We start from the raw sequence: 10,670 nt of genomic DNA, 5'->3' as shown, positions 1-10,670 counted from the left end.
CGCTCGCAAGAGCGGGGGAGAAACATGCTGCGCATCCAAAATGGCGTCCGGCGCGAAACTCCGAGGAGCTGCGTGGGAAGAACGGCACTTAACTTTTGCCGCTTCCTTGCCGTCGCCCAAATCAAGGGCGACCATAGCATTAACGTCTCCCAGCTCGAGGGCGGCCCAAGAAGAAGCCGTCCGAGCAGAGTGGCCGGCCAACATGGAGTGGGCGAGCAGCGGGGGATGGGCGCTTATGGCGGGAAAAACCGCCGCACCAGAGGAAGAACCGGGACACTGACCGGACTCCAAACTGATGCCCAACAAAGGCGATTCAGGCTTTGAAAACCCCCGCATCCCCGTTAGATGCACACACGCGGTCCGGGGGGAGCGAATCTTCGCGCTCTCGCCCTCTGATGCCATAAGCCACGTGGAGACCGAACGGGGAACCCCCTGCCCGCTATAAAAAGGTAAAATTACCTGCTTCTCGCTCCGAGCTGTAACGAACTGGTGTCCCAGTAAGCAGCTGCAATAAACGCCGATATAAACGTTGAAATAAACGCCCTTAAAGGACGTCCAAAAAAAATTTTTTTTTTTTAACGGAGCCAGTGGGAGGGGGGAGAAAAGGAGGGACCTGGCACCACCAGGTTTGCACTTGCTCAAGAAGAGCCCTCAACCCCAGGTACTCAACAAAACCTAAGAATTAGGCTTGGAGACCTAGCCAGAGCTGCTGCTGTATGTGACCACCACCTGCTGAGATAGAGAACATACTGAGGAGTTTCAGGCAGCACATGACCACATATAGGGAGGCAAAAGGATTGCTCTCTATTGCCACCTGCTGGTAGATGGACACAACCCACCAGTCTATGGATTGATCAGCATGATGATATGGAATTGTGGATGATACTAAGATCTGTAACAGAGTGGACACCCGGGAGGGAGTGGAAAACATGAAAAAGGATCTGAGGAAGCTAGAAGAATGGTCTAAGGTTTGGCAATTAAAATTCAATGCGAAGAAATGCAAAGTGATGCACTTAGGGAATAGAAATCCACGGAGACGTATGTGTTAGGTGGGGAGAGTCTGATAGGTACGGGCGGAGAGAGGGATCTTGGGGTGATAGTATCTGAGGATTTGAAGGCAACGAAACAGTGTGACAAGGCGGTGGCCGTAGCTAGGTTGTTAGGCTGTATAGAGAGAGGTGTGACCAGCAGAAGAAAGGGGGTGTTGATGCCCCTGTATAAGTCGTTGGTGAGGCCCCACCTGGAGTATTGTGTTCAGTTTTGGAGGCCGTATCTTGTTAAGGATGTAAAAAGAATTGAAGCGGTGCAAAGAAAAGCTACGAGAATCGTATGGGATTTGCGTTACAAGACGTATGAGGAGAGACTTGCTGAACTAAACATGTATACTCTGGAGGAAAGGAGAAACAGGGGTGATATGATACAGACGTTCAAATATTTGAAAGGTATTAATTCGCAAACGAACCTTTTCCGAAGATGGGAAGATGGTAGAACGAGAGGACATGAAATGAGATTGAAGGGGGGCAGACTCAAGAAAAATGTCACGAAGTATTTTTTCACGGAGAGAGTAGTGGATGCTTGGAATGCCCTCCCGCGGGAGGTGGTGGAAACGAAAACGGTAACGGAATTCAAACATGCGTGGGATAAGCATAAAGGAATCCTGTGCCGAAGGAATAGATCCTCAGGAGCTTAGTCAAGATGGGGAGGCGGGGCTGGTGGTTGGGAGGCGGGGATAGTGCTGGACAGACTTGTACGGTCTGTGCCAGAGCCGGTGGTTGGAAGGCAGGGCTGGTGGTTGGGAGGTGAGGATAGTGCTGGGCAGACTTATACGGTCTGTGCCAGAGCCGGTGGTTGGGAGGAGGGGCTGGTGGTTGGGAGGCGGGGATAGTGCTGGGCAGACTTATACGGTCTGTGCCCTGAAGAGCACAGGTACAAATCAAAGTAGGGTATACACAAAAAGCGGCAAATATGAGTTATCTTGTTGGGCAGACTGGATGGACCGTGCAGGTCTTTTTCTGACGTCATCTACTATGTTACTATGTATGTTACAAACACAATTTGCAAGCGTCTGAGCGATGGTCGGGCCCAAGGCACTGGATGCACCAGGAGTGCGGGTCAGTGCCCGAGATCAACCGCTGGCACCTACACTTCTTGAAGCCGCTAGGAGGCTTCGATGACATCAGCGGAAAAATTGTGGTGGCGAACTCAAAAGGCCCGATTGTGCCGACCGAGGGCACAAAAAGGGAGCACTGCGGATGGGCGGCCCAAGAAGGCCGCAACGGAAATGAAAGGAAACTTAACAGGAAAAAACTAAGAGAAAAGAGGGTTTCCTTTTTTTTTTAACTGGAAAAAAGAAAAAGACAAAAAAGGCAATATAAACCAAAAAGAAAGCGGTAAAAGAATTCCTAAGTCTTTTCTAGGGCATGAGGGAGAGAGACTGACACGCAGCCAGTCTCCACCACGGAAAAAGAAAAACTGAAGCAGGAACGGACGTGGGCGGGAAGATGGCCACGCATGTGCAGTGGTCCATCCCGCACTCTGCTGGCTGTCGCAAAGTTTTCTGAATTTTACTGGTAAAATCTCCGTTCCTGGGGCCGCCATGGACGCCGACCCACATGTGAGAACAATCAGCCTGCTGTCCTCGGAGAAATTCATTTTCTGCATTAAGTCCTGTTGGGTATACAGTGTCTAATTCAAAAATGAGTCTCTGTTCATATCTAAGCAGTACCATATCCAAACTTCCACCAGACCATCCTAGTCTGTCTTGATCACTACAAATTTCAAATCTGAGAAAGTGTGTGCTAAATCAGTGAGGTGCTGGACCAGTGGTGCATTGCCTCTCCTAATATTACTAAGTTAAATCATTCTGATCCTAATTTTGCTTGTTGTTTTATGTACATACTAGTAAAAAAGGCCCGTTTCTGTATGAAAGGAAACGGGTGCTAGCAAGGTTTTCCTCCCCCCCCCCCTTCGCTCTCTCCCTGTGTCCCCTCCAAGTCCAACGGCCCCCTTTCCTCCCATCTGATTTCCATGGCTTCCTCCCTCCCTCTATCACTGTCCTTCACTCCGAGTTCCAGTCCCCCCTCCCTCCCCCCATCCCCCAACGTGCATGTCGCCCCCCCCTCCAAAATCACCAACCCCCCCTCTCATACCGGGGTCCCGGTGGCAGCATTGAAGAGCGAGCAGGCTCAGCGAATCTGCTGCCTTCCCTTCTCTTCGCTCTGACTGTGGTCCCGCCCTCATTTCCTGTTTCTGCAAGGGCGGGGCCACAGTCAGAGCTCAGAGAAGGGAAGGCAGCAGACTCGCTGTGCCTGCTCGCTCTTCAATGCTTCCAGGCCAGTGACGTTAGTGTTATCTACTGCATGAAGCAGACCACCTCCGGCGGAAGCCACGGTCCCAGGCAGCTTCAGAACGTTAGAGGTGAGAATTATTATATAGGATATAAGATTACATGGACACTGTATTATGTAGTCCACGTTTTCCGTATTGCAGTAGATAGATGCCTTAATAGATAAATTTTTCCAGTGCGCGTGTGGACAAAGTCTGTTTTGGACATTGAAGATGAACACACAGAGCAGGACCCACATGGATAATGACCCAATCGTGATGGCATTCGTGGGTGTTCCGGAAGTGTAGAAGGTGCTATAATTTCCTTAATATTTTGATTATGGGGTAAGCCACAGTCAGACTTTTATCCTGAAAACATCTATGTCCTTCCAGTATATGCCAATTTTTTAAAAAGAATCTTTTGAATATCTCCTAAGTTTGAAAACTTAAGGCTGCATACAATATCTGGATGGGGCTGTATGTTTAGGACTGACAGCAAATCTTCTGTATTGGCAGTCTTAGCCTTCTTAACATCGCCTATACATTTTGATAGATATCCTCTTTGCCTAAATCTGTTCGCCACTGGTACAGCCTGTTGCTTGAATTTTTCATAATCACTGCAAAGTCTTCTCTGTCTCAAAAATTGCAAGTATGGTAAGTTCTGTATCAAACTTCTGTTATGAAAGCTTTCGAAATGCAAAATATGATTCTAATCTGTGTGGGGGGTGTTTTGTACCCTGTGATAGAAACACCGTACATATTCTTTATAATTATGTTGTCAAGAAAAGAAATCTGCTGATGATCAAAGTGCATGGAAGCCTTCAGGTTGGAATCAAGAGAGTTCAGCCAGAGTTGATATTCTGTTAGTTTTTCTATACTTCCTCTCCATAGAATCAGCACATCATCAATATATCTTTTCCATTGGCTAACCTCTTCTTGAAAGGGGTGTTCTAAAAATTTGTATTAAAAAAAGGCCACGTATAAAATGGCTATGTAAGGGGCTGTTGTCGTCCCCATTGCTGTGCCTCTCGTTTGCTTGTACAATTTCCCTTGGAAACAGAAATAATAATATTAAAGCCACACAATTACAGGACCTACAGGGTAAGGAAGAAGCATTGGGGGCAATCTGGAAAGAAGGATTAGAAAATGAATTTACATTGGTGTGAGATACAGGACCCCTTCACAGACATAAGTGAACAGAGATTTAATTAAAGACATTCAAAATATAGCTGTGAAAGGGGAAGTACTACTAATAGGTGATTTTAATATGCTAGATCTTGATTGCTTGATCTAAAAAATATTTATTATTATTTGTTATATTTTCCTGTCGCAAGGATCGGTTGGCTGGTTTCTTTGTTCTCTCTGTGGATTAACTTGTTTTTATAATCACGTGTATACATAAAGGATTTATTCAAGCCAATCAGCTTCTTCTCAGAGAAAGTTGTTTGTGACCCCTGAGGCAGGCGCTTTGGCGCCAAAACACGCACCGTGTCGGGTCCTTGATATGAATATTCTGAATAAACTGCTTCTTGATATTATCTCCCTATTGGTTTGCACATTTGTCAGCCTCTACTCTTGCTGTTTTGCTTATATTTATATCCCACATTTTCCCACCTATTTGTAGACTCAATGTGGCTTACATAGTACCGGAGAGGTGTTATAGACTCCGGTGTAAACAAATACAAAGTGATGTTGTGGTAAGATAAATTCATGTGGCACAGCCACACTAGGGAATTGTACAACGGAAGAGTTGTGTTATGTCCATTACGCTCTTTAGTTTTGTTGTGTTGCAGAGATCAGGCATTTATGTTGGCTCGGTAGGGTATGCCTTTTTAAACAGGTTAGTTTTTAGTGTTTTTCGGAAATTTAGGTGGTCGTTCGTAGTTTTCAAGGCTTTTGGTAATGCGTTTCACAGTTGTGTGCTTATGTAGAAAAAACTGGACGCGTAAGTTGATTTGTATTTGAGTCCTTTGCAGCTTGGGTAGTGCAGTTTTAGGTACGTTCATGTTGATTCGGATGTGTTTCTAGTTAGGTCGATCAAGTCTGTCATGTATCCCGGAGTTTCACCGTAGGTAATTTGTGAACCAGAGTGCATATTTTGAAAGCCAGTGTAGTTTTTTGCGAAGGGGTTTTGCACTTTCAAATCGTGTTTTTCTAAAGATAAGCCTAGCTGCCATGTTTTGAGCGGTCTAAAGTTTCTTTAAGGTTTGTTCTTTGCGTCCCGCATAAATTCCATTGCAGTAGTTTACATGGCTTAGTACCATTGATTGTATCAGGTTGCGAAATGTTCCCCTAATTCTTAATTAGTTTTCTCATTAGAGCTTTTAACCAAAGAATTAATATGAGGTTCCAATGAAAGAGATTGGTTTAAAAAAAAAAAAAAAAATCCCGGATTTTAATAACACAGGAGAGAGGACATTTGACTTGATCAATAAATATATGATCAATCAGCAGATCAGGATTATTATCCAAGGGTAGAAACTTAGTTTTCTCAGAATTTTAGCCTGTAATTTGACATCCAAGTACTGATGCCATACAACAAGAAATATGCTATTACTACTACTTATCATTTGTATAGTGCTACGGGACGTACGCAGTGCTTCACTCTTGAACATGGAGAGACAGTCCCTGCTTGATAGAGCTTACAATCTAATTATGACAGACAGGACAAGTAAGGGATAAGGGTTAGGACAGACAGGACATATCAGGGCTAGGGGACAGTTGAAGTTTTAGGAGTTAAAAGCAGCATTGACGAGGTGGGTTTTTAGCTTAGATTTGAAGATGGCCAGAGATGAGGCCTTAGTGTCTCGTGGACTGAAATTAGAACAGTGATGTCATCTGCATAACTATGAATGAAGAATCCCTTATCTGCTAACTTCCATCCTAGAGTTTTGTTAAAAATACATTAAAAAGTGTTGGTGGGAGAGGCAATCAGATACAGCACCATTCTGCTGATCTGGTGGACAGAAACGCATAAGAATATAAGCGTTGCCAGACCAAAGGTCCGTCAAGCCCAGCATCCTGTTTCCAACAGTGGCCAATCCAGGTCACAAGTACCTGGCAAGATCCCAAAATAGTACAATACATTCTAGAAATAAGCAGTGGATTTCCCCCAAGTCCATCTTAATAATGGTTTATGGACTTGTTTTAGGAACTTAGCCAAACCTTTTTTTTTTTTAAACCCTGCTAAGCTAACTGCTGGTAACGAATTCCAGAGTTTAATTACACGTTGAGTGACGGCTCCTACGGTCCGCTGAATATTGGGGGTACTCACACTAATAGTGTGGCTGCTGAAGCTGCCACAGGATCCCGCTCAATTCGTCTTTGACGTTTTGCAATATTGTCCCACCGACAGCAGTGGAGTCCTGTCCAAGTTTTCAAAGTGAAAGGTCCGGCGCCTGCTGGGCGGCAGATGAGCCGTCCGCACTCTCTCTCTCTGGAAAAGCCAGTGCCTCAGGTCAGCGCCCGCGGAGAGACAGCTCAAAGCTACTCTGCTTTGGCTCGTGAAGCGCAAAGGGAGTCGCGCGAGCTCTCCTCCTCCTCAACCGTCTTGGGCGGGAGGGCGGGAATTCTTGTGCCGGACGGAATTGCTTGGCAACGGCGCGCGGGGCGGGGGGGGGGGGGGGGGGGGGTTGACGGGCCGCTGACGTCACGATCCCGCCCGGCCCGAGAGCGAGATTGCGAAGCCGCGGGATCCCAAATGGCGGCGATCGGAGGCGAGTTTAAACAAAACGGAGGCTGCTGCTTTCTGCTCGGAGCCCACTTTTCATGAAGCGCCTGAGAGTGGCGCGTGCGGCGGCCGGGAGAGGCCAGGAGGCGCCACCGCGGGCCGACGTCGCTGCGGACGGAGACGAGGAGGAAGACCAGGGTAAGACAGTGCCGCCGGCGCTCCCCTACCCCCGAGAGCTGAGTCAAAGGCGCTGCCACTGCGCCTGCGCATAGTCCCTCTCTGCACCTAGGAGCCAAGTTCAGCATCCCCAGCGCTAACCAAGTGGCCACCCGTGTCTGCAAATGGCCCTGTCACCTGCCCTCTCTAGGTGTAGGCTGGGCCCTGGTCAAGATGGGGATGAAACCTCCTAAACTGAGGGCACAAAAAAGGTGCCCAGAGCAGCTGATTTTATAAACAGCAACAGTAGCACAAAGCCTGGCTAAAATGCACCTGCGAGTGCTGAGGTCTGCTCAGGAGCAAGTGCAGATCTGCCTGCATATAAAAGATGTGTGTGTAAATTGTGACACTGGCCACACTCCACCTCACAAGTACACACAAGCTTACTTTTACCTTGAAGTAATTTTGTAAGGCACATTGTACATGGATGTATTGATGCATATCAACAAAGTGACTTTATAAAATTACCCTCACAAATATAGCATTAGCAATGTCATCGGCTAGTTAATAAAAACTGAACACTTGTGCCTGTCTTCCTTCTTTCCTGTGGAAATCTGAGAACTCTGAGGCATTGGCATTCTTATCTGTTTGGGCGCTGATAGGCTTCTGGCCTTTGTTTCTTGTCATTTCTCTTGTTTTGGCAGTAGATATATAGATAGATATTGAACACGTTTATTTATTTGGATTTTGCTCACACCTTTTTCAAGGTGAGTTACATTCAGGTACACTAGGTATAAAAAGTGTTTGCTTAATGATGATGGTAGTAGGTACTACTAGTCTGAAGTACATTGATCTAGTCAAATTTCAATCCGGTTCACTTGAAATAGGGGAGCAAGGAAGAGTGAGGGTGGACTTCTGATGATGACATGTCATGGTACTCTGGTGGAGCTAGGTAGTAATTGAACAAATGCCCTTTGACTGCCTTTTAGGTTTAATAGTGTTTAGTAACACCAAGGGCCATATATAGCGAGTACTTTCCAATAGGTATATACTAAAGTTATCTTTCATATCTAATAATCCAGTCAAAGGTAAAACTGTATTTGCTTAACTTCATTTACAAATACTAGTGATGAAACGTACAGTGACATAGTAACATATAGTAACATAGTAGTTGACGGCAGAAAAAGACCTGCACGGTCCATCCAGTCTGCCCAACAAGATAACTCATATTTGCTGCTTTTTGTGTATACCCTACTTTGATTTGTACCTATGCTCTTCAAGGCACAGACCGTATAAGTCTGCCCCGCACTATCCCTGCCTCCCAACCACCAGCCCCACCTCCCAACCACCGGCTCTGGCACAGGCACAGACCATATAAGTCTGCCCAGCACTATCCTCACCTCCCCAGCCCTGCCTCCCAACCCCGGCTCTGGCACAGACCGTACAAGTCTGTCCAGGACTATCCCCGCCTCCCAACCACCAGTCCCGCTTCTCACCACCGGCTCTGGCACAGACCGTATAAGTCTGCCCAGCCCTATCCCCGCCTCCCGATCTTGACTAAGCTCCTGAAGATCCATTCCTTCGGCACAGGATTCCTTTATGCTTATCCCACGCATGTTTGAATTCCGTTACCGTTTTCATTTCCACCACCTCCCGCGGGAGGGCATTCCAAGCATCCACTACTCTCTCCGTGAAAAAATACTTCCTGACATTTTTCGTGAGTCTGCCCCACTTCAATCTCATTTCATGTCCTCTCGTTCTACCACCTTCCCATCTCCGGAAAAGATTTGTTTGCGGATTAATACCTTTCAAATATTTGAACGTCTGTATCATATCACCCCTGTTTCTCCTTTCCTCCAGAGTATACATGTTTAGTTCAGCAAGTCTCTCCTCATACGTCTTGTAACGCAAATCCCATACCATTCTCGTAGCTTTTCTTTGCACCGCTTCAATTCTTTTTACATCCTTAACAAGATACGGCCTCCAAAACTGAACACAATACTCCAGGTGGGGCCTCACCAACGACTTATACAGGGGCATCAACACCCCCTTTCTTCTGCTGGTCACACCTCTCTTTATACAGCCTAACAACCTTCTAGCTACTGCCACCGCCTTGTCACACTGTTTCGTCGCCTTCAAATCCTCAGATACTATCACCCCAAGATCCCTCTCTCCGCCCGTACCTATCAGACTCTCCCCACCTAACACATACGTCTCCCGTGGATTTGATTACAACAACAAAAAAAAAGCAAAACCAAACATTTCAAATCAAACTGTGGCCCTGTTTAAACCCCTCCCCCCATCACTAAAGAAAAATCTATGCATTGTTTTCCACTAAAAAGGGTCAATTAAGTACTAGTACTGCTATTAAAAAGCCAACTATGGTTCACATGAAATTAGTCTGATTATCAATAACAACTATCTAAACTATGAATCTCTTCATTATTAGTCATTTAAGAGAGTCTTGGACTAGATAGGCTGTTGCTTCCCCCTCCTCCCTAAAAAAGATAAGTGGGTGGCTATTCTACAGGCCAGGTACCACAACTGAAAAAGCAGATGTCTTGCCTCTGGTGTTCCAGATAATCTGTGGTGATGGAAGGTTCAACCAGTTTTCCTGAGAGGACCACAAGTGGTAAATGGGATATAATTATCTCATAAATAAGCAGGCCCCAATCCAAGTGGAGCCTATAAGACAATGTCAAAACCTTAACTTAGGTGTTCATTTTTAAAGCACATACAGTGGGGGAAATAAGTATTTGATCCCTTGCTGATTTTGTAAGTTTGCCCACTGACAAAGACATGAGCAGCCCATAATTGAAGGGTAGGTTATTGGTAACAGTGAGAGATAGCACATCACAAATTAAATCCGGAAAATCACATTGTGGAAAGTATATGAATTTATTTGCATTCTGCAGAGGGAAATAAGTATTTGATCCCCCACCAACCAGTAAGAGATCTGGCCCCTACAGACCAGGTAGATGCTCCAAATCAACTCGTTACCTGCATGACAGACAGCTGTCGGCAATGGTCACCTGTATGAAAGACACCTGTCCACAGACTCAGTGAATCAGTCAGACTCTAACCTCTACAAAATGGCCAAGAGCAAGGAGCTGTCTAAGGATGTCAGGGACAAGATCATACACCTGCACAAGGCTGGAATGGGCTACAAAACCATCAGTAAGACGCTGGGCGAGAAGGAGACAACTGTTGGTGCCATAGTAAGAAAATGGAAGAAGTACAAAATGACTGTCAATCGACAAAGATCTGGGGCTCCACACAAAATCTCACCTCGTGGGGTATCCTTGATCATGAGGAAGGTTAGAAATCAGCCTACAACTACAAGGGGGGAACTTGTCAATGATCTCAAGGCAGCTGGGACCACTGTCACCACGAAAACCATTGGTAACACATTACGACATAACGGATTGCAATCCTGCAGTGCCCGCAAGGTCCCCCTGCTCCGGAAGGCACATGTGACGGCCCGTCTGAAGTTTGCCAGTGAACACCTGGATGATGCCGA

General features: G+C 46.1%; 1 protein-coding gene across 4 annotated transcripts in view; it reads left to right on the top strand.

The window, feature by feature from the left end:
* The first annotated feature begins 7,002 nt into the window (after nucleotides 1–7,002).
* The window catches only part of LIN9 (lin-9 DREAM MuvB core complex component), a 239,744-nt gene continuing 236,076 nt past the window's right edge, over nucleotides 7,003–10,670 (top strand). For 3 of the 4 annotated variants that reach the window (XM_030195724.1, XM_030195723.1, XM_030195727.1), the window contains exon 1: nucleotides 7,003–7,192. In XM_030195724.1, the coding sequence (XP_030051584.1) occupies nucleotides 7,093–7,192 (100 nt within the window). In that variant the 5' untranslated portion in view covers nucleotides 7,003–7,092. The remainder of the gene's footprint in view (nucleotides 7,193–10,670) is intronic. The other variant, XM_030195725.1, reaches the window with a different exon arrangement.

Source organism: Microcaecilia unicolor, chromosome 3, assembly GCF_901765095.1.
Source record: "Microcaecilia unicolor chromosome 3, aMicUni1.1, whole genome shotgun sequence".
Classification (NCBI taxonomy): domain Eukaryota; kingdom Metazoa; phylum Chordata; class Amphibia; order Gymnophiona; family Siphonopidae; genus Microcaecilia; species Microcaecilia unicolor.
Note: the sequence above shows the minus strand (reverse complement) of the source record. Positions and strands in the feature narration are given on the sequence as shown.